General features: G+C 42.3%; 1 protein-coding gene and 1 long non-coding RNA gene across 2 annotated transcripts; both read left to right on the top strand.

Annotated features, from left to right (window-relative positions):
- The first annotated feature begins 19,266 nt into the window (after positions 1-19,266).
- LOC121002373 (cAMP-dependent protein kinase type 1-like) lies at positions 19,267-20,844 on the top strand. Its single transcript, XM_040433835.1, has one exon. The coding sequence runs from the start codon at positions 19,267-19,269 to the stop codon at positions 20,842-20,844; it is 1,578 nt and encodes a 525-aa protein (XP_040289769.1).
- Positions 20,845-22,031: 1,187 nt separating this feature from the next.
- Positions 22,032-23,209, top strand: LOC121002025. Its single transcript, XR_005779199.1, has 3 exons — positions 22,032-22,107; positions 22,482-22,596; positions 22,772-23,209. It is a non-coding gene; the product is annotated as an uncharacterized LOC121002025 (long non-coding RNA).
- Positions 23,210-24,007: the final 798 nt, after the last annotated feature.

Below are 24,007 nucleotides of genomic sequence, written 5' to 3'. Positions count from 1 at the left end.
GTATAGCAGGTCAGATGTTAAATCAAACTTTCCAACTTAACACGGTGCAGCCATATAAACTGATGTACACACAGCAAAATCAATGTCATGTACTTCACTGGGACATTCTACATTCCCTAACAGAATTCATCAAAATTAATCTACACAACAATTTTAATCCAGGATTGGCTGAATTTAAAATTACTGAAACATTGAGACATTGAAGAGAAGCGTGGGGGTTGAGGTAATGTTTTATTCTTTTCATATTAGAGAAATACATTATTTAAAGGGTGAATAAGAAGTCCAATTCAGCAATATGTCCTAAAATCTGCAAGCTTTATTTCATGACCCATGACTAAGGACAGGATGAAACACGTTGGCTGTGCCTTTTCTACTGTATGCTCCTCATTTTATCATGAAGAACAAAGCATGAAGATTTTAGGAGTTGCTGTTGGATTGGACTTCTTTCTTACTTAGTAGCCGCGGCTGAGGTGGCATGTGCCTGTGCACCGTCCTATGCCTGGGGTCGGGATTGTGAGATACTGAGCTGGGAGCTGAATTGGTTTCCTCTATCTAGTTGTATTGCCTTTATTTAAAGGGTACCATAATAAAAAAGGCAGTGTACCTGTATTATGCAGGCAGATGAAAGTTTACATAGTGTTTTTGTTGTTCATACCTTTTATTTAATCCATATTAGGGTCCATTCAGACATCTGTAAGTCTTTTGCAGTCTGCAAATTGTGTATCTGCAAATAATGGATACAGGCCGTGTGCATTCCGCATTTTGCAGACAACACATGATTTACCAGCCCTGTCATAGAAATGCCTATTTTTGTCCACGATTGCGGGCAAGAATAGGACATGCTCTATCTTTTTTGCAGAGCCACAGAACGGAACTAGGGATGTGGACAGCAAACAGTGTTCTGTCCGCTTCTTTTGCAGCCCCACTGAAATGAATTTCGGACGTCTGAATGGAGTCTTAGGCTAGTTTCACACTACCGCTAAAATGTTCCAGCAAGCTGTTCCTCTGCTGAAAAGACCCCCAAGCCCCAATGAATATAATGTGACCTAGGGAGTATCCGGCCTACTTCTGGCATTAGATCCGGGATTCGTCCGGACGAAAACCACTGAAGCTAGGAGACACCTAGTGGTCAGTAGTTTGGAGGCCTTTTTCTTGTGAAAAACAATTAGTTGGATAATGTAAATTTAAAGTATCTCTTTTTAGCAAATACCTGTATTCCCCATGTGATAAGAATACTAGAACTTCTTTTCTTAGAGATCACTGTGCTGTCCCTAATTTATACCTCTTGGAAATGTGTACATTGACAGCAGGATGTACTTATTAATGAGACTCTCTGAATAAAAAAAAATGAATGAAAGCTTGTACAATATATTTGCAATAAATAATGTCACAAAAAAATACAACTTATCCCACAAAAAAATCAAGCCGTGTCAACAGATCAATCAAAAAGTCATAGCTCTCAAAAAGACGTCAATAAAATCATCAAAAAATTGTTTGTTCATAAAGGCTCAGATTGCATCTGGAGCAAAGTGGTTAAAAGGGTTTTTTGGGACTTAAAAATTCACAACCCATATTGATCATTTAAATTTCCTGCCAATCAGCTGTTTGAAGGTCAAGTGATGTCCATCGATCACACGGCCTTTGTGCAGCACAGTCCCAATAAACTGAATGGGATTGAGCTGCAATACCAAGCATAACCACTAAACAATGTACGTCGCTCTGCTTGGTGTTCTAAGAAAAGGACAGCACTGCAACTCTTTGAAACAGCTGATCGGCGGTAGTACGAGAAAGAGTCGGACCTCCACCCATCTGATACTGATGACCTATCCTGAGAACTGGGATAAGACATATCATCAGTTGTTTAATAATGGACCCTAGTGGCAAGTGATTGGCTCCAAGGTCAACTTTGGGTTATCTTCTTTGAGGCTCATTATTGTGTAGTTGGACAGTCTGACCCTATTAATGTTTCCCCTGATTATGAAGTACTTCAAAATGTGTTTTAATGATAGAACTAAAGGTTAGTGCTTGAAATGAAATTCGCATGACTAACATCAGGACAACAATTAGAGGCTCTCTGTATGTTGTTAGCACCACATTTATTCTACAGCCCAGTAATGTTATGGCATCAGCGTCTTAGCACGTTCATGAAATGGGGTGTCTCACATTGATTTATGTTCCATATTTCCCAACTCAATGACTAGATGCCTCTTTGAATCATAGTCCTTGTTTTTCTTTTCTCCTGCAGACAAAGCCTTTTTTACTTTGAGAACCTCCAAAAGACTTCCCTACTGGGCAATAACCACTTTATATCACCCTTTTCTCACGGGCTGAGCAAATCTACCTAATAAATGTGATCACACTTTATGACACTGTTTAGTATCAGGATTAAGAGTTCCAAGCCATTCATTTCAATTAGTGTCGCGGATCTGTCTGTTACTTCATCGTTCCCATCTACTCCGAGCTACAAATGCTGACACGTGCAGAAGAGAGCTCTGCTCAGGGAAGACCATGTGGGATTCCACTCAATTATAGTCACATTCAGGATTTAGAAGAAGCAAATGAAGTGCAGGAGGAAGGATTAATGGATAGCCAAATGTTTATTGGAATTCAATGTAATTATATAAAAAAAATAAGTTAATATAAAAGAAGGAGCCAGCGAGCTACGACCGCAGATCTGCTGACTTTTAAAAATGAGATGATAGAGACATTGGAAAACATATACTTGTTGTAAGACATGTCAATTTTTGCCTTTCATTGCTTTTTTACCCCAAGCTTAGGCCCCCTTCACATATGTCCAGCGATCCAGTTCTGTTCCCCTCCAGCATGAAATAGAAAACGCTGGTGAGGAACTGGAGCCAGGACCGATCCCATAGTTATCTACAGGTTTCTTCTCATACATCCTATGCATCATTTGCACCGAACAGAAAAACTCTACATGCTCAGTGTTTTCATTCAGCGCTATCAGTGGATAGATGCCGTATCTGTGCACTAAAGTGCTGTGCACATATATCAATTGTGTCCACCCTCCGGCCTAAAATAGTTGGCTGGACACAACTGATAGAGGTGAAGTGGGCCTTAGGCTGGGTTCACACGAGCGTGTCCGGATTAGGTCCGGATGCGTCCCGGTGTGTTGCGGCAAACCCGCGCTAGAAGGAATGCAATTGCAGTCAGTTTTGACTGCGATTGCGTTCCGATGTTCAGTTTTTATCGTGCGGGTGCAATGTTTTTTGCACGCGCGTGATAAAAAACCGACTGTGGTACCCAGACCTGAACTTCTTCACAGAAGTTCAGGCTTGGGATCAGTGTTCTGTAGATTGTATTATTTTCCCTTATAACATGGTTATAAGGGAAAATAATAGCATTCTGAATACAGAATGCAAAGTAGGTGATCAATTGAGGGTTAAAAAAAATTTAAAAAAATTAACTCACCTCCTCCGCGTAGGTCCCGGTCTCTTCTTTACTTCTTTAATGATGAGCTGTCGGCTAAAGGACCTTTGGTGACGTCAGATCACATGCTCCAATCACATGGTACATCTCCACGGTGATGGACCATGTGATTGGAGCATGTGATCTGACGTCACCAAAGGTCCTTTAGCCGACAGCTCATCAGAAGAGACTGGGAACTACACGATCAAGAGGAGAAGGGGAGTTAATTTGTTTTTGTTTTTTTAACCCCTCCAGCGCTATTTTACTAAGCATTCTGTATTCAGAATGCTATTATTTTCCCTTATAACCATGTTATAAGGGAAAATAATACAGTGAATAGACTGTCACCTAGCAACCATGCGTGAAAATCGCACCGCATCCGCACTTGCTTGCGGATGCTTGCGATTTTCATTCAACCCCATTCACTTCTATGGGGCCTGCGTTGCGTGAAAAACGCAGAATATAGAGCATGCTGCGATTTTCACGCAACACACAAGTGATGCGTGAAAATCATCGCTCATCTGAACAGCCCCATTGAAATGAATGGGTCAGGATTCCGTGCGGGTGCAATACGTTCACCTCCCGCATTGCACCCGCGCGGAAATCTCGCCCGTGTGAACGCAGCCTTACACATTTATGTACCAGACTAGAAAACTGCCAAATCTAGAGTAACTCGGTAAGGCAATTTTTTCTATCCATTAATATATGTCCTATGTTGACCCCATTTCCAAATAATCTGCCCAATTACAAATCTGGTCTTTAGTTTTTTGGGGCGGAGATAAAACCTTAGCATGCTGCGGTTTTATCTTTTGCCTGATCAGTCAAAAAGACTGAACTGAAGACATCCTGATGCATCCTGAACGGATTGCTCTCCATTTAGTATGCATGGGGATAAAACTGATCAGTTCTTTTTTGGTATAGAGCCCCTAGAACGGAACTCAGTGCCGGTAAAGAAAAACGCAAGTGTGAAAGTACCCTAACATCGCAGATATGCAGATATGAGCGCCGTACAATGTGTTCCCATAAGTGATTTAATGCTTCTGATTTGCAGACTCTGCTCACAATCGCACAGTACTAACCCTGTCTTTTGTAGCATCATGTACCGCATGTCAGATACCTGAGATGTGACTATGTACGTGTGATAGCGACTGTTATATTGTAGGCTTATATTATTGTTGGAAGACTGCAGGAGGAAAGTATATTTTCTGCTGTAAAACATAGTTTATCATCAATGTTGATGGAGGCTGTCAGCAAACTATTAGGTTGGGTCCGGGACCTCTCCTTTTTGAAGGAAAAGACACAGAGGATATAAACTTTTGGATCTATCTGCAAGTTGCAACTAGTTTTTTGAACAATATTAAAGGGATTTTCTACCGTTTAGCTATTCATGACTTGTCCTCTGGAGGGTGGGTCCATCACCACTGGAACCATAAAGATAACAGTGGACAGAGCTGGAAGCAGAAGACTCTGTCCACTGTGTAGCGGCCATGCTTGGTACTGCAGCTTGGTGGCGCGATCGCCGTTCTCCATCATTGCGCCCACTACATACAAAGAAATACGTTTTATGACGAAGTAATTCATCACAAATTTAATTTCTTTGTGAAATTCGACGAAGCGGCCAAATCCAATTTTTCATAACTTCACTTGTCTCTAGTAATAATGCATAATTAAATAAAAATTGCCCAAAAAGCATAACAAAATGTTTAATCCTAAAATACAAATAATGAATTTACAGTAAACAATGCATAAAAAAGGATCCAGATTTTCAACTTTATTGAATCATGTGATCAGCAGATGATCTTTTCACTATAGATATGCAATATTTATTATTGGAGATGTCAGGTGAAAAAACATACTGTAGGGCATTCCAGAAGTCTATGGGGGGAAAAAACGGAAAGCTACATTCCGTTGGGGTTTCGTTATTTTATGCGTTGTTTACTGTAAATTCATTATTTGTCTTTTGGGTTAAACATTTTGTTATGCTTTTCGGACAATGTTGTATTTTTTATCTTTAATTCAACTATGTACTATGACAAGAGATGAACAAAGTTATGAAAAATTTGATTTGGCTGCTTCGCCAAATTTCACAAAGAAATTCTATTTGTGATGAATTACTATTATGACAGACCAAAACGGAATGCCTTCTGTTTTGCATTCCCTTTGGTCAATTGTGTTATTTTCTGTTTTAATCACATTTAAACGGATTGCTAAAACGGAAAAAAGAACGGTAGTGTGAAGCCGCCCTTAGATTGCTTTGCTTCTTAAATGCAGCTTTTGCTTTGAATATGCGAATTAACTGACATTAAGCAGATTTGTAATATTGTGTCGCTATACAGTGGAGCTACGTTTTCAAGATACACAGAGCATTATCATTACAGGAGGTGTCTCATTGCTGCCAACAAAACTTTTTTCCTTTTTTTTTTTGCATTTCTTTTACAAACCGGATTCCAAAAAAGTTGGGACACTATACAAATCGTGAATAAAAACTGAATGCAATGATGTGGAGGTGCCAACTTCTAATATTTTATTCAGAATAGAACATAAATCACGGAACAAAAGTTTAAACTGAGAAAATGTACCATTTTAAGGGAAAAATATGTTGAATCAGAATTTCATGGTGTCAACAAATCCCCAAAAAGCTGGGACAAGGCCATTTTCACCACTGTGTGGCATCTCCCCTTCTTCTTACAACACTCAACAGACGTCTGGGGACCGAGGAGACCAGTTTCTCAAGTTTAGAAATAGGAATGCTCTCCCATTCTTGTCTAATACAGGCCTCTAACTGTTCAATCGTCTTGGGCCTTCTTTGTTGCACCTTCCTCTTTATGATGCGCCAAATGTTCTCTATAGGTGAAAGATCTGGACTGCAGACTGGCCATTTCAGTACCCGGATCCTTCTCCTACGCAGCCATGATGTTGTGATTGATGCAGAATGTGGTCTGGCATTATCTTGTTGAAAAATGCAGGGTCTTCCCTGAAAGAGATGACGTCTGGATGGGAGCATATGTTGTTCTAGAACCTGAATATATTTTTCTGCATTGATGGTGCCTTTCCAGACATGCAAGCTGCCCATGCCACATGCACTCATGCAACCCCATACCATCAGAGATGCAGGCTTCTGAACTGAGCGTTGATAACAACTTGGGTTGTCCTTGTCCTCTTTGGTCCGGGTGACATTGGATCCCAGATTTCCAAAAAGAGCTTCGAATCTTGACTTGTCTGACCACAGAACAGTCTTCCATTTTGCCACACTCCATTTTAAATGATCCCTGGCCCAGTGAAAACGCCTGAGCTTGTGGATCTTGCTTAGAAATGGCTTCTTCTTTGCACTGTAGAGTTTCAGCTGGCAACGGCGGATGGCACGGTGGATTGTGTTCACTGACAATGGTTTCTGGAAGTATTCCTGAGCCCATTCTGTGATTTCCTTTACAGTAGCATTCCTGTTTGTGGTGCAGTGTCGTTTAAGGGCCCGGAGATCACGAGCATCCAGTATGGTTTTACGGCCTTGACCCTTACGCACAGAGATTGTTCCAGATTCTCTGAATCTTCGGATGATGTTATGCACAGTTGATGATGATAGATGCAAAGTCTTTGCAATTTTTCGCTGGGTAACACCTTTCTGATATTGCTCCACTATCTTTCTGCGCAACATTGTGGGAATTGGTGATCCTCTACCCATCTTGGCTTCTGAGAGACACTGCCACTCTGAGAAGCTCTTTTTATACCCAATCATGTTGCCAATTGACCTAATTAGTGTTAATTGGTCTTCCAGCTCTTCGTTATGCTCAAATTTACTTTTTCCAGCCTCTTATTGCTACTTGTCCCAACTTTTTGGGGATTTGTTGACACCGTGAAAATTGGAATCAACTTATTTTTCCTTTAAAATGATACATTTACTCGGATTAAACGTTTGATCTGTCATCTACGTTCTATTACAAATAAAATATTGACATTTGCCATCTCCACATCATTGCATTCAGTTTTTATTCACAATTTGTTTAGTGTCCCAACTTTTTTGGAATCCGGTTTGTATGATATTGCAGTAAGTTCCTCCTGGCTAGTGATGGGGCAGGGGCAATATTCAAATTCGCAATATTTCGTGAATATTTGGGTGAATATTCGTCATAAATTCGAGAATTTGCGATTATTTTCTTGATTGCGAAAATAAGCAATGTAATATTCGCGTAATGCGCACGCAATACAGGCGTGGGTCACATTTGCTATATTTTTCAAGCTGCTAGAAGTTTCCAGAGACTGGAGAAAATGGTCGGCACGGCAGAACATTACAATAGCTTTATATGCAGATAGAGTCAAGTGCTTCAATATATTTGTGATTGCGCAAATTGGCAATTAATGATGCGCATATTTTGGCGCAATACGTGCAACTTCACATTTTATCAGGTCCGACTACATATTACTGATTGGTGCACTAAGTATTGTTGTGACATCACAGCACAATGTCTGTAGCATGTATGTATGGACAGCAGAACCTATCAGCTACACCATATCACTATCTAACCTACACTGACTATCTCCCACTAACTATCCGTATTATATATATAAGCTACAGTATCTTACTATCTATCTAATGTAGTGTGGAAAGCACAGAGCACAGCAATGACACTGCTGTCTGTCAGAACTGCAAAAAAACGCAGAAAATGGCTGCTGGAGAGGTCCTTATATACTAAGGGGTAGGCAGCTTTCCTATTGGTTGCTAGGGATGTTACTAAACTCAGACAAAGATATTGCAGCCTTCTCATTGGCCCACAAGCAAGAAGCAGGGAGGGATCATGGGTTCAGATTTTTTAAAAAAATCTAGAATATTCGCGAATATGAATATATATAGCACTATATTCTAAATCTTCGCAAATTCTCGAAGTGGCGATATTCGCGATTAAAATTTGCGATTCGAATATTCGCGCCCAACACTACTCCTGGCAAGTGCCGCTGATCTTAATTTGGACAATGCTATTGACATAATCAGAGCTTATGACATCTGAAATTGAAAGAATTGAACAGGTCGTTTCCCTATAACTTGAGAAAGTTCCTCAAAGTTCTTACCAGATGTGTCATTTGTTTTCCCCCTCACAACACATACTGCAGCTCCTCACTTGTCTATTAGAGGGTCCTTATGTGATGGATTATTGAGCCCCATTAGGCGTCTTTGACACGGGCGAGTTTTCTGCGCTGGTGCAATGCAGGGAGTTTAACGCATTGCACCCGCACTGAATCCCGACCCATTCATTTCTATGGGGCTGTGCAGATGAGCGGTGATTTTTTACGCATCACTTGTGCGTTGCGTGAAAATCGCAGCATGCTCTATATTGTGCGTTTTTCACGCAACGCAGGCCCCATAGAAGTGAATGGGGCTGCGTGAAAATCGCAAGCAAGAGCGGATGCGGTGCGATTTTCACGCACGGTTGCTAGGAGACGATCGGGATGGGGACCCGATCTTTATTATTTTCCCTTCCCATTAACTGTTATTTTAATATGTTTCACCAGGAAAAAACTTGTCACTTTACTTTCTCCAGCTGTGAGATATGCCCTTTAGTTTATTATAATGGTGCCCCCTGGTGTTTAACCTATATAGAAATATGCACATCCACCTACTGAGGTGGTCACACATGCTCAGTTCCATCCCTCAGCTACCACTAGCTATATCTACTGTTAGACACTTTCGCAGTTACAGGAAGAGAAAAAAAAGCAGAAAGGATGTGCCTCCTAATAAATTACGTACCACCTGAGAAAGGACATACCCTGCCAGAGAGGACACATCTCCTGAGCTGCCAGCCTGAAGAGAATCTATCAGAGGAGTTGAGGCAATGAATGTGAACAAGCTCTGCATCCATGTGAGGTTCAGGGCTGGTTCTAGCTTTGTTGGAAAGAGATTTTCATGTCTGATTTTCATTTTTACACCACTCATGGCATAACTGCTTTAAAGGGATATTCTGGTCCAATGGAGCGGCAGGCTGAGCATGCACACTGCTACTTCATTCATCTCATATAGGAATGTTTGTACTCGGCTCCTAGAGAATGAATACAGTGGTAGCGCTCTTACTCCGCCTGCTGCTCAATGCATAATGGGGGTACGGGGCCCCCGTCCTTATGACCAGTTGAGGAGAAGACATTTTTTTTTTTAGATTCTGGCTTGCTTAACTTTCTTAAAAAAATTTTTTTTTACTTTATGAAGCTTTGTTTTTTAGTAATACGGTACATGTGGGAAAAATACAAATATTCATAATATGCGAAAATACTATTTTGTCTTAGCGTTCACTTCAGGGAGCCATGTTCTGATAGGAGCAGGTCTCAGAGGTGGGGCACCTACCTGACGGTGAGGACATATCCTTATTGCCTGAGATGTGCAAATCTATTGCGCATATCATTCTAGTTATGGAGATACAAAATATGTATATTTATTAATATTTATGCATTTATATAGCGCTACTATATTCCTCAGCACTTTACAGACATTAGCATCACATCATTTGGAGTCTTTCAATGAATCTTAAACTCATAATCTGAATGAATCTAATAAAATCTATTATGCAGTAAAACCATATTTTGTTTTATGACTTTTATGCTTTTTTTAAGATTTTGTTATCCCAGAAAGGGTTTTCCTTAATCATTTTTTTTATATGCTATTATGTTACAGTATCATGGGTATGGTTAGTTACAAAGGCAGTTGCTAGGATATCCATAAGTACCATATGCCCTAGCAAATATTAATATCGAAAAACAACTCAACAACCAATCATAGTGATCGGTAGATCTCAGTGTGTTTTGGCATGATAGGGGACAGATACTGTAATGATATGGTTTATTCTTAACAATTCCTTGTTAGTAGCAGGACCTGCAGACAATAAGAGGATGACAGTGTGTTCTTCTGCCGAGAGCACTACAGGTCACCTGCCATCTGTGGCCGAACCTGGTAGCAAGTGTTCAGTTTCCCTGCAACGCCACCACACAACAAAGTTTTACCCAGCTCTCATTGAAATCAATGGTCTCTTCGTGTAATGCTAAGATGTACTGGGTCCTCCAGACAATGAGATACCTTTGTAGTGACTGACTAGGCTACTTTCATACCTGTGTTCGGTGCGGATCCGTCTTGTATCTGCACAGACGGATCGCACCGATAATGCAAACGCTTGTATCCGTTCAGAACGGATCCGTTTGCATTATTCTTGGAATATGGAAAACGGATCCGTCCTGATTTACATTGAAAGTCAATAGGGGACCGATCCATTTTCAATTGCATCATATTGTGTCAGTGAAAACGGATCCGTCCCCCTTATTGTAAGTCAGGACGGATCCGTTTGGCTCCGCATCGTCAGGCGGACACCAAAACGCTGCAAGCAAGCAGCATTTTGGTGTCCGCCTCCAGAGCGGAATAGAGGCAGAACGGAGCCAAACTGATGCATTCTGAATGGATCCTTATCCATTCAGAATGCTTTGGGGATGAACTGATCCGTTTTTGGCCGCTTGTGAGAGCCCTGAAACGGATCTCACAGGCGGACCCAGAAACGCCAGTGTGAAAGTAGCCTAATGAATGAGGGTCCTGAATGGGTGACTTTGCTCAGAATTTGCTAATGGGGCATTTGAAAATGGGTTTTCTAGACCGGACCATCACTTTTGTATGATGCAGAACCTCACGGAAAAAAGGAGTTTGCCACCGGTTCAGACAGAAGGTAACATTTGACAGATGAGCACCTGCTACATCTGTATCTGCTTACATGGGTAGATTGGCCAAAGAACCTACAAGGAAATTTCCCGGTGGGCCGATGCCCAGGAGGCCACTCATCCTAACGATGATACAGCTTCAGTATTTTGTGTTGCACTGTGGTATCTGGTTCTGCTAGGGCAGTATATTGTGCCGCACTGTGGTATTTGGTTTCACTGGGGCAGTATGTTATGCTGCACTGTGGTATTTTGTTCCGCTGGGGCAGTATATTGTGCCGCACTGTGGTATTTGGTTCCGCTGGGGCAGTATGTTATATTGCACTGTGGTATTTGGTTCTGCTGGGGCAGTATATTGTGCTGCACTGTGGTATTTGGTTCTGCTGGGGCAGTATATTGTGCTGCACTGTGGTATTTGGTTCTGCTGGGGCAGTATATTGTGCTGCACTGTGGTATTTGGTTCTGCTGGGGCAGTATATTGTGCTGCACTGTGGTATTTGGTTCTGCTGGGGCAGTATATTGTGCTGCACTGTGGTATTTGGTTCCGCTTGAGCAGTATGTTGTGCTGCACTGTGGTATTTGGTTCCACTGGGGAGGTATTTTGTCTTGCACTATGGTATTGTCCTGCCTTCTGTGAGTTTGGACCCACCTACAATATGAGGCCACTTTTAGTTTTTTTTCCTCAGGGCCACTTTAAATTCTCAGTCCGCCCCTGATCTGCTTCCACTAGAAATGGTTAGCCCACCAGCCAGAGACATGTGGAATGACGACCATCTAATTCAGATTAGATGGTCGTCAAAGTAAAAAAAAGTTTTAACGGAGATGATGGTAATACTAAGTGAAAGATGAAATAGGACAATGGACAGTTACTGTAGAGGATATTTTTTCCCTTTTTTCCTTGAGCTTTATAAGAGTGAAATGAAAATATATTTTAGAAGCTTTAAAAAATCTGACAACCAGCCAGTGTGCAGATTCATTGGTCTTCGAGGATAGAAGTGGAAGATATCAAGCCAGAAAATGTAGAGAAAAAAAACTTGGGCATTCACTGAAGCATGCTGATGAAACAAAATAATAAAAATGCTCTCATGAAGGAAAACGGAGATGGAAGAAATTAATATAGAGAGTGCGCCAAATAACAGCCCACAAATTGTCTTCTGACAAAGCAAAATGCTTGGAGAGAAGGCCAAAAATTCCTTTCCATGTTACATCCTTCTGTAACGTCCACGGGAAGAGTGTAACTGCCTGTGATTGTGTAACCTGGTGAATTCTTGAAATTGGTTTTACATTCTAAGGTGTTTCTATAATATAAGTATCTCCCAGAGAACCGTCTTGCTAGCGCCACCATCTGGAAGTGGCTCCCTGTGAGTCACTGTCTGACTTTCTTACAAGCCTTGGAACAGGGGCAAGAGAAAATAGCCAAGCCAAATATCCATCCGGTTGGATATTTGTCGGGGCTGTTTACCCTTGTCATGTTCCAAGGCTAAAAAGTTGGACAGTGACTCTCAGGCCCCTTTCACACGGGCGAGTATTCCGCGCGGATGCGATGCGGGAGGTGAACGCATTGCACCCGCACTGAATACCGACCCATTCATTTCTATGGGGCTGTTTACATGAGCGGTGATTTTCACGCATCACTTGTGCGTTGCGTGAAAATCGCAGCATGCTCCTCTTTGTGCGTTTTTCACGTAACGCAGGCCCCATAGAAATGAATGGGGTTGCGTGAAAATCGCAAGCATCCGCAAGCAAGTGCGGATGCGGTGCGATTTTCACGCACGGTTGCTAGGAGATCGTGATGGAGACCCGATCATTATTATTTTCCCTTATAACATGGTTATAAGGGAAAATAATAGCATTCTGAATACAGAATGCATAGTAAAACATCGCTGGAGGGGTAAAAAAAATAATAATTTTTTAACTCACCTTAGTCCACTTGATCGCGTAGCCGGTATCTCCTTCTGTCTTCATCTTAGCTCTGTGCAGCAATAGGACCTGTGGTGACGTCACTCCGGTCATCACATGATCCATCACATGATCTTTTACCATGGTGATGGATCATGTGATGACCGGAATGACGTCACCACAGGTCCTGTTGCTGCACAGAGATCAGATAAAGACAGAAGGAGATGCCAAGCTACGCGATCAAGTGGACTAAGGTGAATTAAATTATTTTATTTATTTATTTTAACCCCTCCAGCGTTGTTTTACTATGCATTCTGTATTCAGAATGCTATTATTTTCCCTTATAACCATGTTATAAGGGAAAATAATACAATGTACAGAACACCGATCCCAAGCCTGAACTTCTGTGAAGAAGTTCGGGTTTGGGTACCAAACACGTGCGATTTTTCTCACGCGAGTGCAAAACGCATTACAATGTTTTGCACTCGCACGGAAAAATCACGGGTGTTCCCGTAACGCACCCGCACATTTTCCCGCAACGCCCGTCTGAAAGAGGCCTTAGAGAGCTACTTCCAGAAGGTAGCGCTATAGAGATGGTTCTCTTTCTTTGGGAGACACCACTTTGCATATTATTTTTCCATGGAGCATTGCGACTTATTCTCCATGCTCAGTTGGTCTCCCTAAGGAGGGCAGGTACCCCCTAAACCATAATATAACTTAAATTCACATTTCTTATTTTCTTTTAAAGAATTATTGTGAGATAGATTGATTCTACTTCAAATGTTGTGTAGCTTAGTAAATATACTCAGTGACTCTGGGTTACAGCTTGTATTATACTTTAGAGCTGGATTTACAATGATGTAGGCTTCAGAGCTGAAATCTCCAAGCATTTTTTGCTGACTTAATATCTGGAGAGATCTGTCTTTGATGATTTGCCTTCTGGGAAGAGTAACATGTTCTCCGACCACTGTACAGTTCTCTGATGTAAAGTAGGAAAACTATCCGATCAACTGCATTATAAGAGCTCAGCTAACGTTTTACCAATCCAAAGGAGAATAGGATTAAGGCTACTTTCACACCTGCGTTTAGGTGCGTTTAGGTGCTTCTCACTTAAAGGGATTATCGAACGAATCTAAAACTGCTCTTTTAATTCCATATCTGGAGGGCTTTCTTCTCTGTCTGTGGGTGGGCAGCAGCTCATCAAGCACCTGCATGTCCCAGGAAGCATTACAATTAGCTCTTGTTAACCCTTCATCCCTTGCATAGAAAATAGTCCCTCACACAAAGTCCCCGAGATACATAGGGTAACAATTTCCTTCTCCGGTGTTAGCTACAGTATATACTTCTGCTTAACTATAAAATCCCTACACCAGTACTGAGAGGAGGAAAGGTGCAGGGAAGCTTCTGACCATCTTAGTCCACCACCGCATGCAGGAGTAGGTGGATCGAAGGGATAAATAGCAGGGGACACTACCAGAGACAATGTAATGTACATAAAAATGAGCACTATTTTTATTGCATGTGTATTGCTATAATACTTTGTTTAAAATGCTTTATTCATTGCATAATAAAACTTTTTGTGGGATAACCCCTTCAGGAAACTCCTCAAGTCACCAGACAAAAATCCATCTGGAGCAAAACAGTAGATAAAAGACAGGGAGTGCAGATGCAGTTTCTCACTCAGAAAACTGCACGAGGGGAGGAATGTGAAGATGAGGGTGCATAAAGTGGTTTTAGAAGATGGAGACCCTGTAGGTCAAATTTTTAAAGCAAACTAGAGGTAACAGGTAACAGGCTTCTCAGCCGAGAGGTACTTGCAAAACTTTCAACTTCACACCTGTACAGCTGGTTCAGGGTAACTTTATCCCTCTCTTGTTTGGCAGCTCACCTCCCCTCCTCATTTTTCCTTTAAAGGTTTTTTTTGAGATTTTAATACTGATGACCTATCATGAGGACAGATGAACTTGACGTCATGGGCCTAGGAAAAGCTGAGAGAAGGCAGCGGTGCTCACAGGCATGCCGATGCCTTCTCAAACAGCTGATCAGCAGGGATCCCAGAGGATACGTTATCGGTTTTAAAATCTTGGAAAACCCCTTTAGGCTGGGTTCACACCAGAGCGTATTCGATAAGCGCTGTTTACAGGCGTTTTTATCGGGCGTTTTTGAGGCGTATTTTGGGGCGTTTTTGTATTTTGCTATTGACCACAGAGGCGTACAATGAAAAACAGAGGTGTTACGCACGACAATACGCCCCAAAGAAGCTCCTGTACTTCTTGGGGCGTAGGGCGTTTTACAGCGCGTAAAACGCTCAGGTGTGAACCCAGCCTAAAGCTGTCTTTCAGGCCTTTATATCACATATGACGGTGGCAATCTCTCCACCACATGCACACTCAATGGGCGATATAAAAACATTCAGAGGAGGGGGATCTCCTCCAACATCTACCAGGAGACCACCACAGAACTACAGCATCACTCGAAGAAGAGTCCCCTCACTCAGGGAGGAAGGAGAGAGAAGGTGCATTTACAGAAAGCAATAGAGGGAAGAAAAAAGACCCCAAATTTGGATATTATACACAGTTCTGCCTAAAGCACATCTAATATACTGTAAATCTACCGTTTATGGAGGGACTTTGCCTTTTTTTTAGTTACACAAACTGAAAAAAACTATTTACTCTCATAGAGTCTCATAGAGTCTATACTTTCATGTATGCTGTATGTGAACTATATGAAGTTGAGGTAAGGAAGCCTGAAAGCACAGACATGTCATATGTAACACCTCGTAAATTACTGAGAAATCAGCATGGGAGCGGGGAACATTTGTTTTCTGTTTTTCGGTCATTTTGTCTAAAAAACAAACACAGAAATTTTAACCAGGTATTTCAGGTCAGAATCCACAGATTGGAAACTATATAAAAGACCGATGCATATTAACTCTATCCATCCCAGTCATTCGGGGTAAATCCCAAACACAGAGCGTTGGTGAGCATTAAAAATTGCTAGGATTTCCTACACCTCCTTGGAATATAGTTCACTCTGCTGCTATGTACGGAGAGCCACCAGTCCAAGGTATTCTGCTACGATATACGGAGAGCCACTAGTCCAAGATATTCTGCTACGATGGACAGAGAGCCACTAATCCAGGATATTCTGCTACGATGTACGGAGAGCCACGAGTCCAAGATATTCTGCTACTATGTTGTAAGCCATGTACCGGGGTGGGCTCCTCAGGATACAGCGAAGTCACGAACCAGGAAAGCAACTCTGACACTAACTTTTGAAAAACTGAATTTTTACTAACACGTGATAATAAACACAACCACAAATGCTGAGAACATGAAATAAGTTAACATACACCCAGCCTAAAGGCTGAGACCCCTGTGTTGCACAGCACGGCGCCCCCTGATTGATGCCAGTGGAAATTTAGTGGTAATTTACCTACTGGCAGGCACAACTAAAACTGTTGAAACAGTTGGCACTTCTTGGGCTTGATCTTGAGCCCATGGTCTCACAGCCATCTTAGGACCTGTCACAGCTTTTGAAGGTTATCCTTAAAGGAGGCCCCGAACACTACTATGTCATCAAGGTATATTGATACCGACTAGAAGTTGAGATCTCCCAGGCAGTGCTCCATCGGTTGAACTCGCAGAGACCCATAGGTAGGATTACGGCCGTCTTCGCTTTGTCCCTCTTGGCCACCGGTACCAAGAGTCGAGAAGAACTTCACATGACTCAGGGCGGATAATGACTCCTCAATTCGCGGAAGGGGGTAGGCATCCTGGACGGTCTGGGAATTCAGATTCCAACAATCCACGCAAAACCGGAGACTCCCATTTTTCTTCTGCACCAAGACTACTGGAGCAGCCCAAGGGCTTTGACTCTCCTGAATCACCTGGTATTCCAACATGCTGGCCACCATGTCCTTCACCTCCTGGTACATTTTAGGCAGGATTTTATGGTAACATTACCTGATTGGGTGTGCTTCCGCCATTGAGCACGAAATACCCACTGGTGATGCTGCACCAAAGTCCTCATTATGTCTTGAGAATGCCTGCTGAAATTCCCAAAGGGTGTCTTCCAGTGACTTCTGTTGTTCTGGAGTCAGGGTCTTGCAGTCCACCCCCATCCGGGCTTCGATCACTCGACCATTCCACTCCGCTGTTGGGGTCTCCCTTTGATGGACCTCTACACCGTAGGTCCAGGCTGATCTCCTATCGAGCTGTAGCGTGAAGCCTATTCGTCGAGGAATGTCACCTTCGGACACAAACTTTGGCCTGCAAGGTATTCCCAGGAACTGATAACTCGCAGACTTCAACATTGAGACAGTGTGCGGGCAAACATCCATGCTTTACAATAGCGAGGGCTCGGGCTACCAATGGGAGAGTCTGCACTTCCTCTTGGTAAGCGGGCTCGATCAGGACCTCCAGTCCATTCAGTTGTCATCCAGCCCCCACCGGCAGCATCAAGATTTGTTCTTGTTGAGGTTGTATCTTCACCTGGGTCCTCCGCGGCACCTTCATGTGTCCAATAGGCCGAACAGACATGTTTCTCTTCTGCAGACTACAGCTTCTCAACATCTGCTGTAAAACCTTCTGGGTTGGATGGTGCGTGGTGGCCCATTGCCAATACTTCAGCCCTTCTTTGGCATAGAGTTGATGGTCTAGGTCTCTCAGCACATTCATACCTATTGTCACGTCCATTCCTTTCCGGGACGAATGGTCTACCAGCACGACCCCCCTTCTTGCCGATGTCTTGCCCAAACAGTCGAACCCGCATCCAGACTATCCCTCGGACAATCTCTGTTGTTGGCAGCCATCAGCCTGATGATTCTCCCGCCTTCTGGCTCCATCATATGTCCAAAGAACTCAAGAGGCATAAGGGTGCACTCCGACCCTGTATCAACTAGGCAGCGTACCTTTTAACCTTCCAACTCGGCTTCCACAATGGGGATGCTGTTTTTTTTTTTTGTCCGTCTCACTGAGCTGGTTGAATGTGTTCAATTTAAATCTACAACTGCCACCAGCCATATGCAGTGTTAGAAGCTTTAGCAGTTACACTGAGACATTGCAGCAGAAAGGACACCCCCCGGAGTTGCCGGGTTGAAGATAATCTAGCAAAGCAATTGCAGCAATGAATGTGGAGATCCCTGGATCCATGTGAGGTACAGGGCTGGTTCTAGTTTTGTTAGAAAAATATTGTCATGTCCTATAGGATGTCTAATTATCATTATTTCCATCATGGCATAACCACTTTTATGACAACATAGTGCAGTATGTCATCAAGATATACAGACAAGCCCAGCCTTAGACATGGCGACCTGTGCTAGTAGATAGGTCCCTTCATCATTCCGCATTGGATCCCATGTTACTGCAAGTCTCTGTATGGAGCAGCACAACAGACTGCGCTAAAATACAATATGTCTTACATAGGGAACCAAAACACCTTGTCCCTGCTACAAGGACATGGGTTGGGTTTATGTTCATATCAAGATCCACTGGACGGTTTCACACTGACACCAATAAACTAGAAGACGGAGGTTCCCAGTGGTTTGTATCAGCCAAAGGAACAAGTCCTTGTGATATTTCTAGTAATATTACAGTGATGACTACTACCCCCAGCAGGATACTAACACGATACCAGGGACAGAAAATTTAAAAATTAATAAATCCATCATTTCTATGTCTTTCGGGCTCCATGATAAATTGTTGCTGACAGTTTTATACATTTAGCAAAGTGGGAGTGGCCAAACTGTGAGCACCGCCTACTGACAACTATGTAAAGAGAGGTAATTAGCATACAGCTCCTTAAATTACTGGCTCAAAAAAATAGATTCATAGAGATAGCAGCCATTTCATGCTACAATATAAAAATATGTAGCAACAGCCAATAAAAGATGGACAAAGCTAGAAAACATATCTACACACCATATCATGGTTGACTATTCATTTTTACAGGGATGTCAATTTAAAATTTTTATTAATGAGATTGTAGTTTTAGAAACATACATTCATTTGCATATAACACAACGGCTGGATCAAACCAGCTTAAACCAGATCAAATCAGATTGAAAAGCACTGCCTATGGCAGAACCGATGACATCACAATCATGATGACATCACACCATCCTTTACAGCAGCACTGAGGACCCTACGTCTCAGTTTTTCTCAACACTTTGGTGAGGAAAGACATTTCTGCGGCTGGCTAGCTACTTCTTTGCTTTATTTTATTTACTCTTTTCTACAAGCGCCCGGTTGATGTCCAAGACTCAACATGGGATCCAGTAGAAAGAGAAAAAAAACAACAACACCATTGAGAGAAGACAGACAAAATGGAGAGGAGAAAGAGAAGATAACACCAAAACGGAGAGGAATTGCCATAGAGGATCCACAGGAGGGATGCAGCCAGCAGGTGAGCAAGGCCCAACCTGCTACTCAGCTGCCTAAAAACACCTCATTTCTTCATGGACTGCAGAACCAGTGGAGAAGGTTTGCAGGATTCATAAAGAAGAAGAAAACATACATCCTTAAAAAAGGAAGACAACTTTGGGGAATTGATGACCCCAATAAAACAACAACCAAACATCAAAGCTCAGTCAAGGGCTCCAAAAATAAGATAGAATCTCGCAAAAGGGAAACAGAAGACCACGGTGCACCCACTAAAAGACCGAAATTAGAAAGTGCAACAACTACAAAATCAAAAGAACCAAATGTTGCATTTGAAGTGGGAGAAACAACAGAGAAGCGCCTAAGTGGGAGAAAAAGACCCTTTACAGATAGAAGATCCAAAATTAACATGAATGAACTGGAGCCAAGGAAGAAGGCTAAGCTAGACAGCGACTACTCTCATAAAGAGAGCACTGAAGAAGGGGAAAAGGCCACAGCGCCTTTAACGGTGGACAAATTTACATTCCATCATGTTCTTGGAGAAGGTGGCTTTGGAAAGGTGATGCTGGCAACAGACTCCATACGGAAAGAAAGTGTTGCCATCAAAGCAGTAAAAAAGAGATCAGCGCTAAGGTGGTCGTCAGGATTAGAAGAAGGTGAATTCCTGCAGATTGCTCAGGAGAGCATCTTTCTGGTTCACGGCTATGGAGCTTTTCATACTCAGAACTACATCTACTTCGTCATGGAGCTGGTCACTGCCGGGACTCTCTATGACTTGATTGAAGAGAGACAATGGCTAAGCCTCTGCACCGTACGATTTCTAGTTGCAGAGATGGTATGTGGAATACAGTTCCTCCATTCCAAAGGCATCGTTCACAGAGACCTGAAAGCCGATAACATCCTCTTGACTACAAAAGGCCACATTAAGATCACTGATTTTGGTCTTGCTATCAGAGTCACAAGAGAAGGAGACATTCACGGGACCCCTGCACCAGAAAAGATCACTGGTGAGCCGTATTACGCTGCAGAAGACTGGTTTTCTTTAGGCGTAATTACCAACGGTTTAGTAACCGGCTGTAGACCTGCAGAGACGGTTGCACAAGTCACTGACATGGTCCAAAAACAAGAAACATCTGAAAACTTTGACCATGCTGCTAAAGACTTGTTAACTGGGCTCCTGTGCAAGGACAAGTCTCTAAGATTAGGGATGAGAGGCAACATACGTGAGCATACCTTTTTCTCTTCAATTAACTGGGATGAACTGGAATCAGGAAAAACTGAGTCACCACTCAAAATCAGTGAAGACACCATGGAAGAGTATGTGACAAGGCAGATATCGGTACCACACAGTGAGGCTGAGAAGAAGCAGCCAATCATAAACCAAGAGCTGTTCGAGAAGGTCTCATTTGTCTGTCCAGCTTGGAGTGCACACTACCACACTGCTCCAATGCACCCGGACCCTTAGCCCGATTGCCCGTCTGTTTTCTGATTCAGCTAAGCCAAGAGCCTAATCTAGCAGGATATAAGAGGACTGCTCAACAGGTAGGTGCATCATATATAGAATATGTTCATCTGTTTAGATTTCCAAAATCGTAACGTATTAATTTAAAACAATATTACTGATTGCTCTGATTTTAGTTGACTTTGATAATTGGTAAAACTCTTACATATTTTAGGCAATTTTTCTTTAGTTTTCATATAATTCAGCCATTTTGGTGCCAATGAATATATATAATTAGACGACTAGAAATCATATATATATAAATATAGAATCAAATGCTGTTAGTTCCTGTAGTGTCATTTATTCTTAGTCACCCTAGATGACTTTAACATGCAATCTTTATCATTGCAGTCTATGGGGGAATTACCATGTACCTATCCACCACTCCCTCAGACAGGGCTTTATAGGAACATTGCTATGGCAAGCCCTGGGAGGGTAGCATTCCTGTAAAATAACCGCTTAGATGCTGTGGCATCTAAGGGGGGTTTCTGCTGTGTAACAAAGTAGGCAAATGGATGCTATGTCACCTTCCTAGTACCTATCTTTAAAGACCCGACATCTGGTGTACATGTACAGTATATGGAAAAAAGTAATCTGTCGTAAAAGTGAACATTAGTTAGCTTAAAGAGGACCTTTCACTACAATAAAAAATGTAAACTAAGCATACAGACATGGAGAGCGGCGCCCAGGGATCCCCCTGCACTTACTATTATCCCTGGACGCCGCTCCGTTCTCCCGGTATAGGCTCTGGTATCTTCATATGTTCGGCTCAACTGGGAGGAGCCTTCGGCGTCTCCTTCTCCCAGGCTGTAGTGCTGGCCAATCGCATCGCTCAGCTCATAGCCTGAGAGAAAAAAAAACCTCTCAGGCTATGAGCTGAGCGCTGCGATTGGCCAGCGCTACAGCCTGGGAGAAGGAGACGCCGGCAGGCTCCACCCAGTTGAGCCGAACATATGAAGATACCGGAGCCTATACCGGGAGAACGGAGCAGCGCCCAGGTATAACAGTAAGTGCAGGGGGATCCCTGGGCGCCGCTCTCCATGTCTGTATACTTAGTTTACATTTTTTATTGTAGTGAAAGGTCCTCTTTAAGTTTTTAGAGAGTATGCATTTTCTCAGAAAACATTTTTATTCTTTATTTCCTTCCAGACTACGAGGTCTGGTCTACAGCATGAAGTCACACAGTGACAGGAAGGAATAGCTGAGACTTGGAAAAGTTTCCTTATGGTAAGAGAATAGCAGTATTGATTCTGTAGACACAGGAGATGAGGATCTAACGTATCAGAGACTAGTAGAAGAATAAGGAGAAGTGAGTAGCATGTGTGTTCCTCTGATCCCAACCTCATCTATCAATTCAGCAGACTGCATATGGTGCAAATATAGATTTTATACTGAATTACAGCTAGATTTATTGTACTTTAAATATGAGGCCCTTTGTGTAGATTTAGTTAAAATTGTATAAGGACATTAGCACCATGCAACCTCATTCATCTGGGTCCACACACTATATCTATATAGTACAATAGGACGCTGGCTCTTTGTGCTTCTTGTTGGTGTCCACTTTTTTAACTCAAGTTCCTGATTTACCTTCTCATCCACAGTCATCCATCTTCCTGCCTATGTGCTGTAGAAAAATGATCATCTATGGACCTCTAGTGAAACCAAGATACTCTGAAGGCATTGACAACTACTGATGATTCTTCCAATGCCGAGCAGGTAAGGAACTACAAGATTTAACTACAATGTCAACTTCTTTACAAGTTCACAGAACTAATTTTACACAGGAATCTTATTCCAAATCCCAAATTTATAGATCAACCACACTATATTTTCCTATCCTGTCCTAGAACATACTGTATACCTTTAATGCCAAACATGTTTTATTTTACAGGACTATCCTCCAGCCTCAGATGCCTAATTCCTGACCACCAGCTGTCAGATCCTCCTCCTCTCCAGGAAGCTGATCGTCATCTATCAGCACTTTTTCTCCTCCAAGATGCTGACCAACATCTCAGCACCCGTCTGTCTTCTCCAGTATGCTGACCAACATCTCAGCACCTACATAGTGCTGATCAACATCTCAGCACCTGTCATCTACAGAATGCTGACCACCATCTCAGCACCTGTCATCTACAGAATGCTGACCACCATCTCAGCACACTTTGTATTCAGAGAGCTGATCATCCTCCATCAGCTCTTCTACTGCTGGACATCATCTATGCCACCATTCTCCACAAAACTGTCCACCACCTATCTGTACCATCTCCAAAAGCTGACCACCATCTGTCAGCACCCTTCTTCAAAAGATTTACCATCAGCTCAGCTTTATCACGTGTCATCATTGAGGAAGCTGAGAAAAAGTACCTGTTCATACCATCCAGCAGGTACCTGATCCATCCATTCAGCTGATCACCATCTATCAGCATTATTCTTTAAAATAAATAAATAAATAAATAATGTATAATTATACTGAGTCTTTATTGATCTCACGTCACAAATGAAAATTTCCTATAAATGTAAAAAATTGTGAGAAAAAATCTCCAGGGAGGTACAAATGATACTAAATATTCTTCTTTTATCCAATATATATATATATATATATATATATATAACTACATCACTATAATGTAAGAGAGGAGGAGAGACGTGCTGATGGGAAGGACCGCTAGTAGGAGGAGTATAGGGGGCAGCGTGAAGGCTTATCTCCAGTGTTTGTGCAGGGATCACAACCCTAGTCTCGGTAGGATACAATACTGTAGTTACGGGCTTGCTGCCCGTCCTGGTAGGTACCCGGCCGGGCCAACGATAAAGAGACTGTGGAAGAAAGAAGAAAAAAGTTCAGCGCGCTGCTCGTCTAAATGGGGTAAGTATGGTCAGTATATTGGAAACACAGAATTTATTAGGATGATAGATAACACGTTTCGGAGCTGGACAGGCTCCTTCTTCAGATCACATCCAATAGTCAATTGTTAAAAAGACATACATTTACAGAGCTGAGCATGCCAATTGAAGGGGGCATGCCAGGAGGGATGTAAATAAACAAAATGGAGAGGTGGGACCTGCAGCCATCAGACATAGTAGCGATTTGCCACCAATGCATGAGATGGTACAATCACTTTAAGTTCAT

This window comes from Bufo bufo, chromosome 5, assembly GCF_905171765.1.
Source record: "Bufo bufo chromosome 5, aBufBuf1.1, whole genome shotgun sequence".
Taxonomy (NCBI): Eukaryota; Metazoa; Chordata; class Amphibia; order Anura; family Bufonidae; genus Bufo; species Bufo bufo.
Note: the sequence above shows the minus strand (reverse complement) of the source record. Positions and strands in the feature narration are given on the sequence as shown.